This window comes from Vanacampus margaritifer, chromosome 10, assembly GCF_051991255.1.
Source record: "Vanacampus margaritifer isolate UIUO_Vmar chromosome 10, RoL_Vmar_1.0, whole genome shotgun sequence".
Classification (NCBI taxonomy): domain Eukaryota; kingdom Metazoa; phylum Chordata; class Actinopteri; order Syngnathiformes; family Syngnathidae; genus Vanacampus; species Vanacampus margaritifer.
In genome coordinates, this window is record NC_135441.1 from 14,398,223 (window position 1) to 14,423,012 (window position 24,790).

At 37.9% G+C, this 24,790-nt stretch overlaps 1 protein-coding gene across 2 annotated transcripts in view; it reads right to left on the minus strand.

Moving 5' to 3' along the window:
- Positions 1-1,124: 1,124 nt before the first annotated feature.
- Positions 1,125-24,790, minus strand: part of klhl4 (kelch-like family member 4) — a 34,567-nt gene continuing 10,901 nt past the window's right edge. For both annotated transcript variants that reach the window (XM_077578853.1, XM_077578854.1), the window contains exons 2-11: positions 20,707-20,874; positions 19,222-19,358; positions 18,594-18,790; positions 12,600-12,812; positions 10,527-10,713; positions 10,235-10,459; positions 7,537-7,699; positions 4,110-4,322; positions 2,347-2,518; positions 1,125-2,116 (exon numbers count right to left, since the gene is read on the minus strand). In XM_077578853.1, the coding sequence (XP_077434979.1) occupies positions 2,057-2,116; positions 2,347-2,518; positions 4,110-4,322; positions 7,537-7,699; positions 10,235-10,459; positions 10,527-10,713; positions 12,600-12,812; positions 18,594-18,790; positions 19,222-19,358; positions 20,707-20,874 (1,735 nt within the window). In that variant the 3' untranslated portion in view covers positions 1,125-2,056. The remainder of the gene's footprint in view (positions 2,117-2,346; positions 2,519-4,109; positions 4,323-7,536; positions 7,700-10,234; positions 10,460-10,526; positions 10,714-12,599; positions 12,813-18,593; positions 18,791-19,221; positions 19,359-20,706; positions 20,875-24,790) is intronic.

Consider the following 24,790-nt stretch of genomic DNA (forward strand, 5'->3'; position numbering starts at 1 on the left):
TCTTACAAAATTATTTGAATCCGGCTTACTGTGTAGCAGTGCTTTCAAGGAGTTCTTGTAGATAACACAAACAGTTTCTCAGAATGTCCTTGGCGGGTGTGATATTGATAAATAATGAGCAAAACTCTCCAGTTCTAGCAACTTGAATCCAAATTTTAAAATTTAGAGGTGGCACAGAATTTTCTAGTCTGACTGAGTAAACAAGGCCTTCCGTTATTCAGGTTAAAAGAAAAATAAAGCATGAACAAGTATTTAAATTTTAAATGCCTCTCGACATCGTACTTAATGCTTCTTAATGACATTTAAGGCTAGCAAAATCAATTTAATGATATTAAATGTTTTTTTAATGACCCGCGGAAACCCTTTTATACTTCACTATTCAAAATTTAAAATTCAAACAATGAACAGAATCCACTTCATTTGGGTGTTTGAGCAATTAATTTCCTCAATGATAAAACATTATAATAGCAAAGATGTTGTAACACTTCATTAGTGTCCAATTGGATTGGCCTGATATCATTTTTCTCGCAGGCCTTAGAGGGCATGACACGCTGAGGGATTGTTATAATATGCTGCGATGTATTAATCAACAGTATCGTCCTTAATTTGTTTTGCCATTAAATAAATAGAAAAGGAAAATAATTCACACACCAGTTAATACGCCAGTTGGTTATGTCTTGTGACAATGTTTTTAGTTCTGTGTGTGTCGACAGTTATACAAGTTCCTGTATCAAACATTTACATATTCTTTGTTGACACTTAAGACTGTATTTTGTATGCAAAATCCATTTCCACCAATCTTGAGGAGGTTGTTTGTGGAGGAGCTTTGAAAACAATTTGGAGGGTAAATAATGAGCGGCGGGAAAGGAGATAAGCAGGAGGAGATGGTCCTCAGCCTGTTGATGAGACACTCATGCTTGGTTTATAAATTGCTGCACCAGGAACAAAAGTGACAGAGCCGACATAATAGCTTCTGAGGCCGTTCGGGTGAAAATGTTTCATTTGATCCCTCAAAATCTTAAAACATGAATTTGAGCATGCAATGAATGCTAACATGCTGTACAAAATCATGATTAAAAACGTAGAAATGAACATTCATTCTAGGAAGCATCAATAGTTAGTAATTCTTGTTGAGTTGTTTAATTCTTGTGAGCGGAATATATAAAATGCAGTCATAAAAACATCACATTTTTGGCAATCAGGCCTTGGATATTGAGTCATAAACTTGGACAATAAGCGCTAACCATCTACGAGACCCTAGAAGGCATGAACAGAACGCACAGTAAACTTGATATAAGCTATGATGATCAAATAATACATTCGCCTCACGCGCATAAAATAACTAAGAAAAAAGTAATCTGAGCACACCGCTTCAAACGGAACTCTATCAACACAATTGTAGCAATATGGAATATCAATATGATATATCTTGCGTAATTCACAATTATGTAAACCTTTCTTCAATCGGCCAGACTTTTAACGACAAGCAAATTACTTTGGTGTTCTGTAACGCTACAGGCTTGATAAGAAGCAACACATTTTAATACATTAGCCACCAAAAAAAAGCTGATTACCTTCTGTGTTGTCATTATTCACAGTGACGTGTTAGTTTGAGTTGCTGTAAAGGGAAAAAAGTAGCGCAAAAATATGCAGTTTGGACAACAACGATAGGAAAATGTTTGGGTATAAATTTGTCATTCAGATAATGCGATCAAAATGTACAGCTTTTTTTGTTGTTTTTTGTGTAAAACCAGAATAACAAAGCAATACATCAACCACTTGGCAAGCTGTTCTGCTACAACTTGGCCAAGAGTATGAAAACTGTTGAGAATGTCAAGAATGCACATTCCAGTCTGGGAGCGGGTCCTCCCCAATGGGCCCACTTGTGCGCCAAATGATGAGGGGGGAGAGGCCTGGTCATGTTCTCTTCCCTCCTCAAAAATCTGGGAAGCTGAAAGGATAAAAACAAGTATCTCTCCGAGGACACGTCCTTGTTGTTTCCGCGGTCCGCTCTTCTTCATTTGTTTATATCATGCAGGCTTGGGACAAAAAGCGCTCAAGGCAGTTTCACCACCACCACGCAGGCACCTGCCCTGCCAATGTTTAGAGGGACCTCCTGCAGAACGGAAAATAGGTTAACATACAGTTTCTCATTTGAGGATTTCAAATAGTCCCACTACCCCTCCAGCATGATGAAAAGGGGATTAGAAAAACATTGTCGAAAAGTAAAAATAAGCAAAAAAAAAAAAAAAAGGTAATTTACCGGTATTTATCTTATAATTGCAGAATTGTTGCTGTGACTATTGTTGTGATTACAATACGGATATGTAGAGTTCACCACAGTACCTCAGTCCAGTCGTTGTTCTGCGCATCGTACGACTCAACAGTGTTAAGGTAGGATTGCCCATCATATCCGCCCACAGCGTACAGCCTGTCACCCAGCAGGCAAACGCCAACCGCGTCCCGAGGAACACTGAGAGAGGACACAGTCGTCCACGTGTCCGTCTTGGGGTCATACCTGAAATTAGTCAAGCGTGTTTAATTAAGTCATTTGCGGGGGACGACACAAGTGAAATACCACATTTAGCATACTTTTCAAAAGTACGCTTTTTCGTAATATATAGACGATTCAATACGGTTTTCGGTAGGTGGGTTGCAAAACGATTCAAGGACGGTTCAAGTTGAAAGTGGAACGATTCGACTGGGTACGACTCAAATCAATTCAATAATCCTGTGGCTCAGTTTAAGAAGGTATGATATAATGACGTATTTTGTTATGATTTTACATACTTTTAAATGAAAATGTCAGTACTGTAAATGTGCCATTTCCTTCTAAGATATATCACTCCAATAAAAGACGGTTTGATACGAGTCTTGATATACGTATTTAAGTGTTGTGATTTGATTCGATGCACTCACATATTTCAAATAAAAATTACACCAAAATGTTTGTATTTTGTATCCTGTTTAAGGTTTTAGTGAGCTCGAGCCTATATGACTTCAGGTTGAACCTACACCCTGAACCGATCACCAGTTAGTCACTGGGCACAAATAGAGGCGGTCAACAACTCACAAACAGCAACTCAAATAGAATTTGCTTGCTTCCTCTTAATCACAGAAGCCTTAGCATGCATTCCCTAATGGGATTTTCCTCTCAACAAACAGCGAACCTCTTGGAAACGCAGCAGGCAGATAATGAATCCAAAAATAGTTAAATTAAATGTGTGAAATGATCTTTAAGATAATGTTGATGGATGGTTTTGTGGGGTTTAAAATCGTAGTATGTGACATAAAAGCCAAACTTGTACTCGATGACAGATCTGCTAATTCAAGCAAAGCACTCTGCTTTTGTTATAGAATTGTTTGCAAAATGTAATTTCACATGTACATATTTTGTAAATTAAAGTGACTCACACTACAAACATTTGATCCATAAAACAGTTATTAAAAAAAAACACAGCTTTTAATTACTTTCCCAATCTGTAGGGATCACTAAATCATTTAATTATAATTAATTATCAAGATGATTAATGGGTTTTCATTACATTAACAAAGTGCTAAATAAAAAATCTAATTGCATACAAGCCTAAATAGTTTGTATTTGCGGGGAAAAATAAACACTCAACAAAAATTTAACTGAAAATGTACTTTGATTTTGTTAACTTATTTCATGTTATACGACCCCTATTTGGATAGACCCCAAGAACATAACATAACATTTATTTATTCACTACACTAGCGACCTTTTTTTTTTATATATATATACAGTATATCATATACTGTACATAAACATAATGAATATTATGCATAATTGTAGGATGAGCTGGGCAAGATATTACTATTACTGTACCATGCAATATTGTCCTTTCAGTTTACGTACATGTCTTGTGAGCCCACCAGATGGTGCTAGACACCTTAAAATAAATGAACCGATGGAAAACATGACTAGCATCAGTCTGGGGAAACAAATTATCTCTTGTTCCAGTGAGAAAGTCATCAGTGTCCACACCCATGAGTGAATTCCTCGGCGGACACTTGGAGGACATCCAAAATGTTCTTGTGTAACATTTCTTTGTGCATGTTCTCCCGAGAAAAATCATTTCTCCCACCTTTCAACACAATCGGAGAGTCGGGAACAGTGGTTGGAGGCCGGGGCGTCGTGTCCGCCCACCGCATACAGGAAGTTGTTGTACGTGGCCACACCCACTCCCCCTCGCCTCTTGGTCATCGGAGCGCACATGCTCCATTTGTTGGTGTGAGGATCGAAACACTCCATTGACCTCAGACATGAGCTGCCATCTCGGCCACCTACTGCAAACAATCTGGGAATTTAAAAGAACAGTGTCAATTTAAAAGAAGAATGGCACTAACAAACCGACTTTTTTAATAAATTACAACTAACTAAAGTTAATTATAATTACAGTAAAAATGTCATTAGTTTTCATCTTTGTCTTTTAGCATACATGAGCTAGCAGAGTTCCTATTAAATGAATTTATTTCGCCAAATGTTAAGGTAAAGGTAAATTCCACTGATTGTCACACCCAACTAAGTGGGGGCAAAATTTGTTCTCCGCATTTGACCCATCCCCTGAGGGAGGGGTGAGCAGCAATGATTGCGCTCGGGAATCACATGGTGATCTAACCCCCCAATTCCAACCCTTTATACTGAGTGTCAAGCAGGGAGGCAATGAGTCCCATTTTTATAGTCTTTGGTATGACCCGGCCGGGGATTGAACCCACAACCTCCCAGTCTCAGGGCGGACACTCTACCACGTTGTACATCAGAATAAGAAAGGTCAAACAGGTGTTTGAGAATTGTAGTTTACTTTTAAATTAGTGACCATTTTTTTTATCTTATTCTTGACAAATGCAGTACTGTACTCCGTGTATTTAAAAAACTAAAACTAAAACTAATAAAAAATAAACTAACGAAGCATTTTTGAGAAAATATTATACAACAAACATTAAAATTAACTTTATTTTAATTAAAAAAAAAATAAAGACATAAAAAGTAACTGTAATGAATTTATTTCTAGTATTTCACTTAGCTGAACTGTTTTTAGTACATGTTATGTAGATTTTGGATGCTTTTGTCCAATCAGATTTCAAGCTCTTTGCTGCCATGTCAGTATGCTGTATCTGTCCAGGGCTCCAAGATGACCAATCAAACTTGAACTGTATTAGCAATGGGGCTGTTTCTTTAACCAGTTTGATTTCAAATTTGTCCCTTACAGTGCCAACTAGCTGGCCTAAAATAACATAATTTTTCTTCCGTCCTCTAATTGATTGGTCAGAGCAAGTCAAGTTCACCTATCAGGATCAGCATAATAAAAATCAGCATCTCTCCTAAGTATGATGAATTGCATTTAGACTTTTTTAAAATCAGATTATTGGATAGAAATTGATTCTGAACTGCCTAAATAATCTACGAGACATTTATTTAGGGTTTCTTTAATTGCAATGTAGTGGGGAAACAGAATGTGTAAATCCCCACTGAGGGCTCAGCTACCAATGCAAGTCCTGTCACTGACATGGAAAAAAAGACTCAGGAATGATTCAAATCATCTGTCCCACTACTGAGAAGGAGCATTCGTCGAGTGTGTTTCCTGGCGGAATCGTCACGAGTGCCTTAAGAGCGGCAAGCTCACATGCAGGCCCAGCAGCAAAACAGCAGAGGCTTGGAAAACAGTTTCCTTGTTGTCTTTTTTGACCCAGATTCAGAAATAACTCCGCATTCACTCCAACACAATGTTATAGACACAGCCAAGCAGCCGCCTTGTTCTGTTTTTTTGTGTTGAGGGGTGCACTTTAGCACCAATATATTTAAATTGGGCTGAGAGCTTACTTGTTACAGTCCCTTTCACCTCGTGGGGTTGAATTGTGAGACAGCCCAGAAAGTGCTGTTTTGGATTAAATACATATGGGTAGTGTGGAAATATTACACAACTAATTTGTTGCTGCATCTTTTTTTAAATTTTACATAAAAGTTGTTTAACTACTTACACTTACATTCCTATTCCCGCTACAATGTATTCAACCATTATTATACAGTAGTGGTTTGCTTTTGTAATGGATTCATAAACAAACTGAAAGATTATGATACTTTGTGTGATTATTAGATTTTAGTAGTGTAGATCACAAACAATACTTTCTGCTCACACAAGACGTGCATAACATAAGTACACTCAACAGTCACATCTTTAAGTGAAGCACTTTATGAGGCCTCTATGAGAAGTGCTTTCTAAAACACAACTTTGACCTACAGTGGATCTAAAAAAGTCTACACATCTATGTTGAAATGCCTTTTTTTTTGTGATATAAAACAATGAGACCAAGATAAATCATTGCGACACTATATCTCCATGACTGCGGCCTATAACCCGCACTCTAAAAAACAATTGGGTCAAAATGAACTCAAATTGGGCCGAATGGTCTCATCTTTTTGGGTTATTCAATTAACCCAAAAAAGTTGTGTTAAATGAATAACACACAAAACCCACCAAAGGTCAAATGAATAACCCACAAAATAGCCCAGAATTGGGTTGATTTGTGGGTTATTAATTTAATTTGACCTAATATTTGTGGCTAAATAGCTCAAAAAGTTAAGTCGGTTCATTTTTTACCCAATTCAATTGAGTTATTCCACTAACACAAAAAGTTGTGTGAAATGAATAACTTAACAACACAAATATTGGGTTGATTTGTGGCTTATTAATTTATTTTGACCGAACATTTGTGGCTAAGTAACTCAAAAAGTTAGGTCGGTTCAGTTTTCACCCAATACAATTGGGTTATTCAACTAACCCAAAAAAGTTTGGTCAAATAAATAACTCACAAAACAACCCCAAAAATTGGGTTGATTTGTGGGTTATTAATTTAATTTGACCTACCTTTTTGGGTTGAATAACTAAAAAGTTGGGTTGGTCCATTTTTGACCCAACTGTTATTATAGTGTGTACAACTGAATTGAAAACAAAAGTAATATTTTTTTATGTAAAAAGGCGTGTGTCTAAATAAATTTCAGTTAATCTGTACTTTTTTTTTTTTCTGGTAGAAGCCCTAAAGTTTAGTGCTTACACTGAAAGCTGTTTTGAACATTTCCTAATTCTCTGTCTTTGACCAAACTGAAGAAAAACAAGCCCCACTCACTCACTCATTTACTTTTAATAATGCCATTTTATTTGACACTATCAGCGAGCTTTTAATTTAACAAGATGTCAACTAATGTATTGTTTGAATCAGATTTAAATAATTATCTTTGTGTGGACAAAATATTTAATGCAACACTTGCAATAACTTTTTACCATTAATAATTTACAAGTACTGTTCCAGTCCACACTGTGTGGCATGTTTTCTTTTCTTTTTTCCTATTGGCTGTCAGTTTGTTTTCCGGCCCTCATATTTTCCATCAATGTCATCCCATGGCTCGAAACAAAGCAGCAGATGGTCAGGAAGTTTTTCCGTATATATTGCATAAATCAGCATTTTGCCGCGTGCAGGCTGCCGGCAAAGGTCAGAAAAAGCCAAGCAACTTACTTCCCATTGAGCGCGGTGACTCCCATGGTGCTCCGTGGTGTCGACATACTGGCAACATAGTTCCACTGCCGGGCCTGCGGGTCCCAGCGCTCCACTGTGTTGAGATAGCTCCAACCATCATGACCGCCGACAGCATACATGGGGCCCTCCAGCACAGCAATACCTGCACACATTTAACCAAGACAGATGCTGTTGTTAATAAACTGAAAGCTGTGCGTGATAACATGCAAGTACTGTACCTTATACTTGCAAAATAGACTTCCAATATATTACAAAGGTCAACTACTTCAGGAATGTAAGCTTGTTATTAAGTGTGTATATTTATCACTGTGTATATATATATATATATTGTGTTTGGTGTTTGGTAAATATAGTATATATTAAATGACAAACAGTCTAAATCTTCTGTAAGGCTAAAAAAAACTGACTAATTTCAAACAGATCTTAGCATACTGTAGACACTAACAATAATGATATGAATTATGTAGTGGCCTATTGGGAAAACACATAGTCATAGGAGTGACTGCTTTCTTCACAACTATTAACTCATTCACTCCCAGCCATTTTCATTGAAGCAATCCCCTTGACTCCCGGATGTTTTACTGGATTTGGATTGATTTTGCAAGGCTCACAGAATATTGTTTTCTATGGCTATAAAAAAAAACATGGAACCTACTAAAAGAAAGATCAGTCTCCTCTTTCATCAGGGAAAAATATATATTTGTATTTGTTTCCGTTTTGTAGCAATAAGCAATAGAATAAAGTTAAGTGTCATCATTATTCATAAACAAAACACTGGGGAAAATAGCTTTTTGCAACATAGCCCTGGTTGATCTCTTATACTCTGCTGCCACCTGCTGGCCGTTTTTTGTAATAACTACCATTGCTTTAAGCGACCTCTTCAGGCCAGAGGCTGCATTAAAAGTCTTCTGTATGCCAAAGCATTAAAAAAAAAATGTATAAATGCATTTTTTGTTTTATACAGTTTTGGGAACAAATGTGTTCATATTAGAACTGACTTACGATTTCTAGTGTCAGTAATAAACTCATTACTACTAGTAGTGCAGTAATAATACTGATAATACAAAAATTACTAATCAGGCTTTTCATGATTGTTACTTTGACTACTGGTGTTAACACAATTGTAACAATGTAATTATTACTATTTGGGATAATTACTGCCGTTTTTTTTAATTGTTGTTTCAACTACTACTGCTATTGTTACTAATATATATATATATATATATACACACACACACACACACACACACAACTACAACCATTTCCTACTACTGTTATTATTGCTACTGCTACTATCATTACTACAAAGTACAAATAATTTGTATTACTACTCATACTCATGCTTTTTTTTATTACGATTACTAATATTACCTCTGCAGTGTTTTATATGCCATTACTATCAAAAATATGTGCTATTACAATTACTCATATCAATGCCAGTTTTACTTCTACCACAACACTACAAATTATTCCATTACTGCTACTACTACAAATATAATCATAACATTTTATTTAGCAGCAGCACCTCTCTCAGCAGTGACGCTTGCTTGGCACATAAAGGCAACCATAAACCACAGAGGAAGCCAGAACAACACATAAATTGTGAGCTACAACAGGGCAAATCTTTTAAAACAGGATGACAATGAAACAGCCTTGTTTTTCTTTTGTCCCAAATCACAGAGGAAGCCTGTTTTACAACAGCACACAACATATTTCTGCATTAGAGTTCAGTGGTGAAAGCGGAATTATTTTGTGGAGACCATAGGGCAATACTGCACTTAGAGAGGTCTGAATTAAATCAACATTGTCACCAAGAAGAAAATCACGGCGTGAAGCTCTCTTTTAGTGTGGTTTTGGAAATCAAAATAAATTGTTTTTCTTGTCTTCAACCATACAGCTCACAGCAGGCTGTGGGACACTGGTGAACACAGCGCAAATATATTTTGACTTAAAATAAGCATGGCACAATCAGAGCCGGCAGATATTTGGGCTGAAGGAAACATCAAAGAAACCCAGGTGATGTGTAAAGTGTGCACTCGCTCGGGCTCACTGAAACCTCAGACCCCACAGAGCTTTGACAAGATCTCCATGTTCTGTTACCCAGACTACTTTCAACTGTGAATCAAAACGCTTCTGATATGAGATTTGTCGGTCAGGGAGGGTTGAGGAAGCGCGGGGACATCACTGCCCACCATGCTTTGATCGGAGAAATGGAAAATATCAAAGGTGTATCTCAAAAGAAGTGTAATTTCGGGTTCACAGCGTGCCAGCAGTTACCGCTTGGAGCATACGTCCAGAAAATGCGCTATATTGATGTAAAACTTTGTTGCTTGGCTGAACAAATACATGATATGAACGAAAGGTGTGGATTTAGAATCAAAATTTCCAGGATACTACTGAAATCTATTGCTAATAGATGCTACCACGATGATGAAATATTGGTGTATCATAATAAACTCAAGAATGATCATCCAATTTCACCTAATTTATAGATAGATAGTACAGTGGATACTTAGCTAGCTAGCTAGCTAACTAACTAGCTAGATATACTAGTTAACTAGTCGCTAGGTAGACTAGCTCAATAGATGGATAGATAGATAGATAGATAGATAGATAGATAGATAGATAGATAGATAGATAGATAGATAGATAGATAGATAGATAGATAGATAGTCACCAAGTCCATGTCGGTGTGTTGACATGGGGGGCATGGGGGACCACACTTTGTTGACTGGATTATAACACTCCACCATGTTGGAGGTCTTGAGCCCATCTCTTCCACCAACCACATACAACTTGTTGTCTATCACGGCCACACCAAACTGCAGCCGGCGTCCGTTCATAACTCCCAGCGGGACCCAGGTGTTGGTGCGCAGGTCGTACTTCTCAATGGTGGTTGAACCTAAAAGACACAAATACTAGTATGAATTGATTTATTTGCTATGTGGTAAAAATGGGTTATACTGTACCTTTGGTAGCATCCATTCCTCCAACGGCATAAAGTGCCCCCACTGTGGATTTTCTGGGTTTGGTTCTTGGGCTCTGAAACATGGGACGGCGCTCGGGCAGAAGATGGTACTTCATGGCCTCCATCAACAATTTTTGGCATTCCAGATCATCAGAAAACATCTTGTTGTTTTCCAGGTCAGCAATAAGCTGTAAAATTAAGATCATACGCTTAATCTGAAGCCACACATTTGTAATTGTCAATCTATAAGAAAAAAACAAACATGAGCTGTACAAAAAAATTGGATTAATTTACGACACTCTAAAAACAGGTGGGTCAAAAATAACTCAACTATGGGTAAAAAAAAGGACCGATCCTCTACTTGGGTCCATTTGACCCAACTTTGAGTCAAGAAATGGGTCTTTCAGCATAAAAAACTCATAAATATTGGTCAGATCCTTTACTTGGGTCCAAAAATTGGGTCATTTTATATAAAACAACCCAGAAAGTTGGGTCAAATTGACCGATAAAGTGGATCGGTCCATTTTTTATTCATAATTGAGCTACTTTTGACCCAACTGTTTTTAGAGTGTATATTTGATTGAACTGATTGAGTAATATATTATTAAAAAGTTCATTCATAGGACCTTTTGGTCCATTTTCATTGACAGCACATTATCTGAGGCGCACAAATGCCTGCAGATTGTAATTTTAATCAGGCTCACTGGGTATGTTTGCCAATTTTTCAGATGGGTCTCCGCCAAGATGGGCGGGCCGGCACAGCAGGAGGAGTGTCTGGCAGATGCGCCTCGCGGGGTAACAATTTGGTGGTGTCAGGAAAGTATTTACTATTTATAAAAGCCATGCACAGTAATAGCAAGAGTTGACCAAGGAGCTTTGCATTAATAGATCGGAAAAAGGTAGCAGAAAATATATAAAACAAATGCAGAACATAAAAACTCACATTGTAACAAAACACAAAATCCCCAAACCAAACATTCTGAGAACATCAGAGAGAACAGATGTTTTTTGAATGTTATGCGATTCCACTATTATACTGCAGTATATCATGATTATAGAATTGCACTGCATCATGTTTCTAAAATTTTGATTTCTTATTTTTCAGGAGAAACATTATCAGGCATCATTTGTAAGAGTCATGCATTGGATTTAGTCATGGACGAATGAAGCTTCATGAAGCACTTGTGATATTTTTCGACTCCTCTAGAAGGCACTTTTGGCGACCATGGCTTAGGGTGTAGAGACGGTTGTTCAGTAACCAGGTCGAATGTTCGATCCCCGCTCTCCCCAAGTCATGTGTCGTTGTGCCCTTGGGCAAGGCACTTCACACACATTGCCGCCAGTGCTAATCACACTGGTGTATGGAAGGTGCGAATGTCCGCTAACGGACTTTATTTTTTTTTTTTTTTGGTGCGGTTCATATTCACACTGGACAAAAATGACGAGGGCTGAATGCATGACAAAACCCGGAAATAAACAGAATATAGGTTATTAATGAATTCAGCACAATATTCACCACCGGACAATATTCCCCCCGCAATGCTTGGCTACGGTGGCTTGTTAAGCCCAAAAAGGCGCATATGCCATGCAGTTGGAGCGGGTCAGCGGTGGTTTGTATTCAGACTGTGAAGCAAACCGCAACGAGTGCGTTTGGAGAACCGAGACCACCTCAAAAAGTGGGTCTGCTTGTTTGGTCCACACCAGAAATAGTTTGTGAGTATTCAGACCTGCAAGGTCTGGATCAGCGTGGGAAACAAACTCTGGTCCGTTTAAAGCGGACCTAACAGTGCCGGTGTGAATACACCCTTAATCAATTTCTATTGTGCTAGCCTTTATCTTTAAACCAAGACCGCCATCTAAAGGAGTAAAAAAATATTGCAAGTGCTTCATGAAGCTTCATTTTCCCATCAAAAATTGGATTGTTACAATATGTGACTGTACTTAATATTAGGTTTTCATTTAGAAACATTCTTAGTATAAGAAATGCCACAATGACAACATAATTGGGCTTGCAAAATTAAGGGGGGGGAATGAAAGCATATATGGCAGCAAGTAAGAAGTCATGACGTGTCACCTGTGCAGGAAGAAGAGGCAGTCGAATGTAAGAGAGAAGCACTCCCAGATCCTGTTGCCGACGCTGGACGTCGTGTCGCACCCACATCATCAGCGCCTGGAAGATGGTCTCCTCGTCGGGCACGTTGATGTCGTCACTGGACAGCAGCTTAACTATCTCAGCCGTGGGTAGCAGAAGAAACTCTTGGTTCTGAATGACCTCCAGAAAGTTTTCCTGGTTGAAGAGACGCCAAGGGGACAGATAATCATCAGTCATTAGACCACAACTACGCCTGATGCTTGGGTCTGTGTCTATTTTTATTACTGCAGTAAGAAGAGCGATGGTGTGAAAGCACAAAGAAGCTTCTACAGTCTTCTTCATTGCCGATAACAGCAATGACTTATGCTCCGTTGCTTCAAATTCCAGAGCCGTAGATATAACTGTCACTTATTAAATAAAACGACGGTGGCTCCGAGCAGACCTAGCAGAAAACACCTCCCCTGAAAATCTTCATCAGCTTACAAAGCATTTTTGCTGCTGTTCATACATGACACCATTAAGTCTTTTATAAGCCTTTTTAACGAGCGACAGAAAGGCCCTGCATTATCATCACCCTGCTGCAACTTTTGGTGTGGAAGCTCTTCACTATTGCCCTCCTAAAGATTGATCTTCCTTTTACTGGCCTGCAGCCCGGGCCACGTTACAACACTGCACGGCAACCTTTTCAAGGACACTATCTCAGGGCACTTCCATTAGAGACGATGTGATATAAAACGCCCCGTGTACACGCCCCTGTATTATCTTATCGCTACGCGTGAGTCCAGCCAGGAGGATTTAACATGTTTTCTTTGGGAGCAAAGCATTCATTAATAAGATGCCTTAGTGGATGCTCAACAATTATCTAAAACAAGCCAACTATTGATCACTAACGTCCAGATTACAGTGTGTCGCTCGGCTCCATTACCAGAGCAGGATTTGAGAGCTAAATACCACAACCCTTAATGAAAAGAGGGATGTGCATTGATCAGCTGTGGTTACACTTGATGGAGAGACTCTTTGACGTTGCTTTCGGACCAGTAAGTTGTAATTACCAGGCTGACAAGAAGATTGTAAGCTAAAAAGCGTTTGTTTCATAACAATCTGAAAGGATGTGATTTCAGATGCTTGCAAACTCACTGGTGGGTAAAACAAGAGCAGCGGGAGAGGATATGCATCGATTGAAGAGGAATCGTGGAAGAAGCTTTCATTTATGTGACATTACATCCACCAGAGATAGAGCTTGTGTTGTTGTTCCATTTATTTGGTTGGATGTAAACATTACTATGTAATGTACACTATAGTGTTGCACAGTCTTCAAATACGGGGATGGGCCCTCTTTTCTGGGGGTTGCGATGCTCAGCACGTGACCAGGGGCATGTTTTTTATTTTTTTTACATATTAGAATAAAGTGTAATTGCACATCCACTACACTAGGTGGCAATGGTGATGTCACTGTGAAAGTGAGCATAGAGTATTAGCTCCTCTGCATCAATGTTATAGACATATTATTTTATTTATAGTCTCGGCAGAGAGTTGCGGGGGGTTCCATAACATATAGCAATTGAGAAATACCGCTGTAATGCCACTTGCTTTCTTGCTGATCTGACAATTTACATATTGGCTATTTTGATAAAGCAAATAGCAGGAAGGAGCTAAAATTAGAATTGTATTAGGAAAAATAAACAGAAGACAAATCTTCCATTTTTGCATGAATCTACATAATGGTGTTTATTTTCATTCTCCCAGGAAATAGCCTAACTAGAAAACACAAATATAATGCTTTTACACCTCTTCACAGTATTGCATATGTAAATACTAGTGATGTTAATTTGACTTAACTTCCTTGATAAATGATGGGGGGGGGGGGGGTTGTTTTATAATGCTGACATAGCCCATGACTGGTGTTGTTGTTCTCCTTACACTTGTATTGTTCCAGAGAAAATAAAATATATACATTTTAAAAGCCTAACTAGTCTAATAACTTAAACCGTTGACACTGATAGGTTTTCGCATTTATCATTCCTGCTAGGATGTCGATTCTCTTTGTATCCACTAGGTATAGATTTTATTTTTTATTTTTTTCCAATACATGACATTTTGGCTAGGCTACTAACGTTTCAAAATAGTTACAGTGCTTTTGAATAAAATTTGATCCAAACTAATTCAGACATTAAAGAATTAATTGCAGTTAAAAATAACATATTTGACTTGGTTTTGCAAAATAACTTCCACACAATTATAGAAACCCACTTTTTACAAAATGAAAGGATTGGGGGAGCATACACAGATTACAGAGAGAGAGGTGAGCAATCATCAGGCAAGCAAGCAAACAATTTCAAGGAAGTGAATTACCACCTCGAATCACAATGTTTAATGAATACATTAAAAGTAAAATAATAATAATAATAATAATAATAATAATAATAATAATAATAATAATAATAATAATAATAATAATAATAGATAGTATTAGATTTCATGAATGACACTTTGGTTTTACAGGTATGTATTCTACTTGGACACCACTTTAGGATTGCTTAAATAAGGACAGAGCGGCCCTGCATTGGTTTTATCCCTTTTGCCACAGACTGCAAAATAAGTTTTAGTTTTGATCACCTACTTTCTATCACTTATTCTTCGTATTAATGTGATTAAATATTTTAATTGTGACTCTAATTAATTAAACCGCCATTCCACTGTTGCATTTATTGTTGTAATAGCATTTTTTAATCAACTGCGGTTTAAAAATGGTCTTCACTCTCCAGTTGGGTAGACCACTCACAAACTGTCTAGTGTCATTATTTTATGTCTTGGATATGCCTATAAATGAATGCTATCAAGCAAATCACCTTTTAGATAATAATAAAGTTAAGATGCATGCATCGAGACACAATTATAACAGAGTTTCTAAAATGATATGAAACTTTATCAGTCAAGAAAAAACAATCTTATTAAACAAAACTCTCCACTGCAAAACTAGGGGACAGACTTCCAGGAAGCCCACAGATCTTTTTGCTCATTACCGAAGCGATTGAACAGGAAGTTCAGCCATCCTGTGCAGTTTGATGATTAGATTAACCTCCCGATCCCGGAAGCGGGCTTTGTAAACAGGCTGAGCAGATGTCCTTGAGGAGATAACGCTTACCCCACGCTGTCACTCCTGCATGGCCAGCCAAGACCTTATCTGACAAGCATGTGTATGAATCTTAATCCAATGCAAATATTTCTTTCTGAAATGTAACAGAAATCCCATTTTGCCAGGTTGAGTCGGTCCAGTAATCAATATGCAGGTACATGGTATCTCTTACTCGCAGCCGCTGAACTAAATTAGATAAAGTGAAAGCATCAAACTTTTCAATTTCTATTCAAATGTGCATGTCAACCGTTTTTCTGCACAAAAATTAGATGATAGAAATAGCTGAGACATCTTCATTTCATTTCTTTACAGGTTATGACAGGTTATTTGAATGCAGCTGGCCTCAAAATAGGAGATGGTCACAGAGAATGAGACATTATCTGTAGATTACAAAGGAAGGTGCAGCATTCCATGACATTTATTTAAAAAATGGATTGTTCTGGAAAGGCTATTGAAATGACAAAAAGCATTTTTGCAGGACTGAAAACAATATACTGTAATTTAATTTAAATACTGGTACCGGTAACTCAATTCAACTTCAAGTGAACTTTAAAAACAACTGCAGCTATAACAAAGTGTTGAATGTGAAATATAAAACACAATGATTAAAATAAAAGATAACATATAATCATAACTAAATGAAATGTTATCTTTTACAATTAAAATATATAAGGGTTCCCTTTACATTTGCATTTAACATACAGGAGGTGCAGAATTGTATTCTCTTCTTGTTGCACATTCCACATACTGTGAAACCGGTGAGAGACGAGAGAGAAAAGCATCTACTTTAACTACTATTAAGTAAATGTATTTATATTATGTATGTAATTATTAATAGGGGAATATTTGCATGTTATTCTTAATGTTCTTTACATCAAAGTTGTTACATAGGATTTAGGGGGCGAGGGACCGATATATATATATATATATATATATATATATATATATATATATATATATATATATATGTGTGTGTGTGTGTGTGTGTGTGTGTGTGTGTGTGTGTGTGTGTGTGTGTGTGTGTGTGTGTGTGTTTGTGTGTGTGTATTGAATGTACTGTATATAGTAAATAAAGAAGGGAACAATTAACACACTTATTGCAAAGCATGATGTATGGAAATTTTGATAAATTTTCTTTGCAACTCTGAGTATGTGAAAGTGATACTTGAGTAAATGTATGTATCTTACCAGAAAATAATTTTGGTATAAGTTAAAATCACCTTAGAATATTATCTCGCTTAAATTAGCTAACAATTGCTGTAGGGTAACCTACTAGCTAACTACTAACATAGGCTATCAAATGTAATTTTCTTGTTTGAAATGTATGCAAGTTTTGTGAGTAAAAATACAAAAAAAAAAATGTTTTAAGTGTGCGAACAGCCACCAATAAAAATGGTTTTATTTCTTTAGCTTACGCTGAGTTTTATTTTTTTATTTTTTTTTTTAAGAAAGAAACAAAAGAAAAAGAAAATCTGACTGTTGGCTAAAGAGCGATATTAATTTAGCACAAATTAGCTTGGCCATCATTCTAACCCTTTGCCAAACAAGCCTATTAAAGTTTATTAATTAAAAGAACCATCATGACTTTACTCGATTACTTTAAGTTAACCTACCAGGTAGGACAGAGTGTTTTTGAATGCTAAAATCATTGTCACTTTTGGTAGGCGTATCGGGCACTCGATTCGACTAGGAAAAGTCTTTTACTCCAATATAGGAAAACAATTTGTTAAATACACCCACGGATGTGTAACATTACCCTCATTTTATCACCATGCGTTCACCATTGCAGTTGTTTCGATCATCATCTACTGCTGGAAATGTTGTGTGAGCAGCACAGTGTTAAATTCCATTCATTTGTATTGTGTCCATACAGGCAGGGCTACTATTTTGCTTTGTGCGCCGCCGCCACGGTTCAGGCATTAAATTAGAGGATTAATTTATTTTGTAATAACAAGAGATGAAGGGGTTTAGGTTGAAATGTATAGGAGTAAAAGTTGAGATTTTATTAAGGAAATGTAGTGGGATTGAAAGTTATAAGAAATATAAATAACAAAAGAAGTAAGCTACATATGCATGAAAATTACTGTAATTTGTAAACCTACTCAGTTATGTTACAAGACTGCTGTTTAGTCAGTGAACAACGCTCATGTATGATTTATGAGAATCTAGCCTAATCCCTTGTCCGATGCAACTTTAAAAAATTTTTTTTACCCCAGTTACATTCAACCAAATTGGCCTGTCTTTGCCTCTGATGTTTTCTCACCTTGATATTTGTCCTTAGCCTCTGAGTCTTTCATGGCCAACCTACAAGGATGCCTAAAGGAGCTGCTTGACACTGAGCTGTCAATCAGAGGCTGTGGCAGAATTACAATGGGGAAGAAAAAAAAGATGTCTATTGCTAACTCTCACTAGGGAGGACTGGGGGGCGGGGAGGAGGTGTGGTCTCATGATACCCAGTATTTCATCATTAATACGCAACACCAACTTGACACTATATCACTGTGGCCGAAATAAAAATGTAAATTGAATATTGTGGTATTTAACAAAATGCTTATATGCTCCATTTATAAGTTTATTGACTGCACCTGCCTTTATATATCAAGTATTTTTTTTGTGATTAAGTATGGAAGAGCTGCTGCATACAAAATAGAAACACACATTGTACTATTAATCATACTGTCTCTGCAAACTGTAACCAAAATAGTAAAAATATTAGTAAAAACTAAGCATTATTATTATTATTATTATTATTGTAACAGCAAAGGCAATGTATATTGCATAAAAACTATTGTGTTGGGAGGTTACACATTGAATTTTTGTCTTTTTCCACGCTTCCCTACCATGGTGTAGTTGTGAGCCACGTTAAGAAGATCCACGCAGCCCTGGGCGTCAGCGAAGGAGCGTATTCCCAGGCAGTTGGAGGGATGAAGCTGCTTCATCAGGAAGTTGCAGCAAACCTGGATGACTTGTGAGAGCTGCAAGAGGCAAGCTGCCGCCAATAAACTCTCGATGGTCTCCTCTTTCAACTCAAGGACACCTGCAATGTCAGGGAGCGCAAGCTATATTTTTTATGCGACGACTAAATGTAGCTGCGCCGGCAAAAAGTGTAATGGCGATATAGTTCACTCGTAATTTCTGCCATCCTACCACAGAATAGATAAAAATGAGCATAAATCCTTTTCTATAGGCGTTAACATTCATTGACGTAATAAACACCAAACTGCTTTTTTAAACCCCATCATAAAAGATGAACAAATTAACCGAATAACATCCTGTTTTTAAAATATAGTGCAAAAGGAGATGTTTATTCACATAGGCTACAGAAGTAAATTGTGCTGGGGAAGTAATATGAAGTCATGTGGATTGCAGGTCACTCAACTCAGTGATAGATCCATTTTAATCATGGTCGCGTTCCAGGGGTCTCATGATGACTTGCAAGAGCTTGTGAATGTCTTTATGAGCACTCACCAGTGTAGGCAAATTGAACCAGGGAGGTGAGGGCATCTGGATCCACCCCCTCCATCTTGATCTCCTCCTGTTTGGCCTCCCTCACGTCGCTTGTGAACATTGCAGCAAAGTAGTCGGAGACGGCGCTCAGAACAAGTCTGGGGCAAAAAAAAATTCAAGTAAGGCTAAGGTCAGCGACTATGTAGAAGAAGTGATTAGAGTGCAAGCGATTTGCCGAAATGGACAACTTTTCTTCATTAAAATAGGCTTGAAGAGGAGCACTACAGGATTTTCTTGCCAGAGGAGATGTTTTGATGATGATTTGAATATAGAATTTGAACCATGTGGTCACTTTAATAAAGGGGTGTCCAAATGTTTTCCTTTTTTTTTTTGGGCAAAATCAAAGGATTCAAGTGCCACTTTAAAATTGTCCGACTTTATTGAACACGTTAAAACAATAAAGCATTTATGTATTATAATTATTTAGGTGTTTTTGTTTTTTTTATTTAAAAGTGATAAGGCAAATACTTTGAAATTTTTTTATGATTTGGGGTGGCCCACAGCCCTAAATGCCACTAGAATAGAGCCGCCCCTGCCCTGAGCAGATCTCAATATTAAGAGCCAAAGAAGAGTAATGGGTAATAAGATGACAATTTTAAAAACTTTAATATATTTCCACAAATCAGACCTTGAAACAGACAGCAGAAAGAGGAGGAAAGCATTTTTGCTTCTGAAACTGAGGCACTTGATTTTTGGAGCTTGAATCTCAGCTCTGGCTTTCCTGTGTGATGTTTGTATGTCCTTCCCATGCTTGTGGTTTTTGCTCAATACTCTGGCTTTTCACCACATAAAAAATGAATATTTGATCCATTGATAGTTCTAAATTGTCCATGAATGTGAGTGTGACTGTGTCCTGGTGATCAGTCCACAACATAACCCACTTCACGCCCAAAGTCAGGTTAAATAGGCTGCCATTCGCCCAATATATTTATAAAAGCATGTTTGAGACAGCCCTTGTATTGGATTTCATTATTTTTGCACAAACTGTATATACAGTATATAAGCTATCATCCGTGTGCCATTTTCCCTGTAAAATATGTCATTCAATAGACATAGAGGAGCACAATGCTTCTCATCATAAGTTTCAAATTGTGTTACATTCATGCAGTCACCCGAGGGCAAGATGTCCACATATTGACACGGCTGGGCTTTGGATCACAGCTTTGGTTCCCAGTGTGCGTCTCGAATGTAACATGTCGATGTGAGAGGGCAGAGGTGTAATTAGATCACAGCAGTGGGTTTGATTTGTTTGCACACCGGTGAACAATGTGTTTGCTCATCTGTAGGCTCAACTGCCTCCTAAGGATTATTTGATTATTCTTCAGCAAATCAGCTCGGTAAGACCACAGCAAAGTCCAACATTCACACTGGAAAATCTTAATGAAGTTTGTGCATTTCACATCAAATGTAATGAAATAGTAAATCAAAGGCGAGAGGAGCGCTGACCTGTGAGCTGGTATCTTGTGATCGCCTGCTATTAGGAGCACATCACACAGTTGCTTATGCTGCAGGTAGCTCTCCATCTTTCGGAAGGTCTGCTCGGCGTGATTTGTGGCTTGGAAGAATTCGTCCGAGGAGTTGGTGTTCATTCTGGTGAAGGTGCTTAGAGCCAACCTGGAGAAGAAGAAAGAGGACTGGGATTATGAACCTCATTAGTTTCTTTGCAGTCTTTTTTGTTTCCGTATGAAAGTTACAGTGCCCTCTATTATTAGATGAATACTTTTAGTTTAAATCACATTGATGTAACATGACCATTTTCTATAGTGCTTGGAGCACGAGTCCTCTATGCTGCCCATTGACATGACGTGTCGTAAAATTCATTTCATTTGGTAGCCACAGTAATTCTTAATTTTCCTCTTTGTCCATTGTCCGGTGTCCTCCACTATCCAAAACAAAAAGAGGCAAACATAGGAATGATGGAGGAGGGGGACAATAGGCCTGATTTGGACATGTGGTGCTCATAAATCAGCTGTCCTCTGTGGCGCTTCTGCATCTTTCCAAGCTAAAAATTCAAACCGTTGTGGACTAAACTCCGTGAATAAGTGGATAACTAAGTAGCCCACTCCAGTGGGACAAACAGCACCACAATCAACAGCCTTCCCTTCAGTACAGGCCCGTGTTTATCTGTGTGCGCACACAGATGTGTGCCAGTCACAGGGAGACTTAACAAGCGAAGACGCCTGTTCATCTCTGCATTGTGAGAAAGCCGCATCTCCGTCTCAGCAGGCTGCGAGATTACACGCTGGTTCACTAGCATCCCAGTAATCCCTCTGACGCGTGCCGAACAATGCAACCCGGTCACCCGGTGCCCTTCACAGAGCTGGTCCATTCTGACATTTGAGCTTGTTTATTTCACTGCACAAAAAGAACCACTTCATGTCACAGAAGGATTTTGCTGTCATCAGCACCGTGCCTCTGCTGTGTAAAGACTGATAAAGCTTGAGGAAAAAACATCTTTGCTATTTAAGGCTATTTTGTTACACATGCACAGCGGTGCTGCCTGGGATTTGGGGTCCTGCGAAATTTTTTTTTACTTTGGCCCTCTCCACTTGAAGTCTTCCAAGGCCACAATGTTGGTCACAGGGCTCTAAAATGACTATCACTCCTTTGTTAAGTTCATACATGAAGCAGACACTTTTTTTATGTACACTTTTACACTAGCATTGATATCTCATAAAAGAACATCATCGTATCCCACAAAAAATATAAGTTTTGCGGTAAAGTAGTCTATACTCAGTTGGGTGAAAAATAACCCCATTTGGGTCTAAAATGTGCAGATCCATTACTTTGGTCACTTTGACCCAACTTCTGAATTGTTTGCACAACCCCATAAAACAAACCCAAAAATTTAATTATCGTGTATAAAATCAATCCGGAAAATTGGGTTGCTTTGTATAAAACAGGGGTGGCAAGCTCGGTCCTCGAAAGACACTGTCCAGCCTGTTTTCCATGTTTCTCTCGAGTAACACACCTGATTCATGATCAGGATCGTTATCGGGATTCTGCAAAGATTGCTGATGAACTGATCATTAGATTCAGCTGCGCTGAAAGAGGGAGACATGGAAAACAGGCTGGATAGTAGCTCTCGAGGACCAAACTTGGCCACCCCTGGCATAAAACAACCCAACAAGTTGGGCCAAATTGACCCAAGTAGTGGATCGCTCCATTTATTTTATTTTATTTTTTTACCGAAATGTGATTATTTTTGGCCCAAGTTTTTTTATTTATTATTTTTTTATGTAGAAGTCAAACTTAATTAATTTACCGCTTTGATTAATTATGATGAACTGTATCATTGCATACTGTTGTCATCACAACACCTTTATTGTCCAGGTCATGTTTGTTAAATAAGAATTAGTTCTCAAACATTTTTACCTGGTTAAATAAAGGTGAAATAAAAAATATAATATTACACCTTGATTAACTGTAAAGGCAATGTGAGGTAACATTAACTTAGTGTAAGCTAACCAGTCTAATATTAAGGAATAAAAAACAATCAACTATAGAAAAGCTCACTTAAACATCATGTCATTTATGCAACTACAGGATCTCCCTCTCTCTTTTTTTTTTTACATTAATTGTCACAAAGTATAAAATGAGTTTTTACTTATGTATATCCATGACAGAAATGCAATGTAAAACATGGAAACATCAATAATAGCAAACACTGTAAACACACATGTATTACAACTTAGGACAGGCAAATGAAAGCTAGCCATTAGGGGGCTTAGCAGCTAGTGGCTACACGAGAAGCTAAGGTAGCAGTCTACTCTAATCTTCACTCACTGTTCCTTCTTTTCAAACATTACAAGTAGATGGATTCAAATGCACAACACAACAGACACCAGTCAGTCACAGAAGACCAAAACCCTTTGTCCACTAATAGCTGTGTAAATAAGCTTTGTGAAAATTTGTGATGATGTTTTAATTAAAGCTAACTAACAAAGCAGCATACAAAGCTGATCATTCTCAAAGCGTATTTGATGACCTGACCTTTGATGAGTGACATTGCTGTATGATACTATAGTTGTACAAACAAATACACGAACAAACATAGAGCTGTAAAACGATTAAATGTTTCAATCAGATTAATCACATCTTAGAATTTTGATTAATCACAATGAATCGATTCGAGAATTGTGCACTGTTATATCGCAAAATATTGCCGAATCAATTTTTTTTGTGGATAGTGCAGGCACGTTATCATGTGCCCCTTTTTTTTTTTTTTTGCTTTGAGCACCCACCCCTCTAAAGGTCACTGCACGCCCCTAGAACTGAGCCTTATTTACAGCTTGTGTGCTTTGTGTTTACAGTATTTGACTGATTGCTTGTTATGCTGCCACAAGAGCAACATCATTTAGATAAGTTACAGATGTGTTCCACAACTCACCAGTAAATTCCCTGTTTTGGTTGGCAGCACAAAGTATTGACACACACAACTATATTGATTATGCAGGGAGAATGGAGGGGGCGTTTGATTAACACACAATTATAAAGTTAAGCCTAAGTGTCTGACTTTCCCCTTTGATTTATTTGTTTGTTGAAGTCGTGAAAATCTGTCTGTGGAACTTTTTTTAATATTGCCTTCCAGTCTCTCCAGGTCAGTCTTTATCGTATATGTTATGTTTAAGTGCAGAGCATACAGTAATATAGTAATACATAGTGCTGTTATGATGATTCCCTAATGACTGCTTCATCTTGGATAGGGACACCAAACAAGACAGAATAACAATGCAGCCATAAAAGTGAGATGCATTCCCTTTGTATCGGCTCTAAGGCCTGCTAAAAAGGATTTTTCATGCGCGCTCATCTCTCCGACACTAATTGCGTTGGCATCGCATTCCGGAGAACGGTAAATTTCTCAGAGGTGTATATCTCGCTTGCAGGGGTGGGTGGAATCATCAAAGGTATACAGCTCCATTTTATTGAGGCACTAAAGCATCGCAACACCCGACTCAGGGAAATGACTGTGGCCCACTGCAATACATCGCATATAAGAAAGCAATTCACTCAGAGTCACAGACGCTATCGGGACCTGGAGAGTCTTGTGGTGTCCGACAAATAGCCACAGATCACTTGAGACGATGTAAATTTGTCTAATTAGGCAAAAAGTTGTCAAACTTTTAGAGCAGTGGTTCTTAACCTTGTTGGAGGTACTGAACCCCACCAGTTTCCTATGTGCATTCAACGAACCCTTCTTTATTGAAAACTAAAATATGATTTTTATTCAAATTCAAGACATAGGTATAGGGTTTATTGATGAACAAAATGAGCAGGGAGTAGCCTAGTATCAAATCTGGCTCTCTTCACCTTGAATTTAGCAAGCATTATGTTCTTGTATTCCCCATCTACATGCAGAGGAAGAGTTTCTTTGGCATTGCAAACCATGCAGTTAAGACGCCACTAAATTTATAGAGCACTTTAAAATAACCACTGCTGCTTTCTGAAGATGGAACCCAGGGGCAGCAGATACAATGAAAACAACAGAGGCCCCAGAATTGAGCCCTGTGGAGCACCATACTTGAACGCA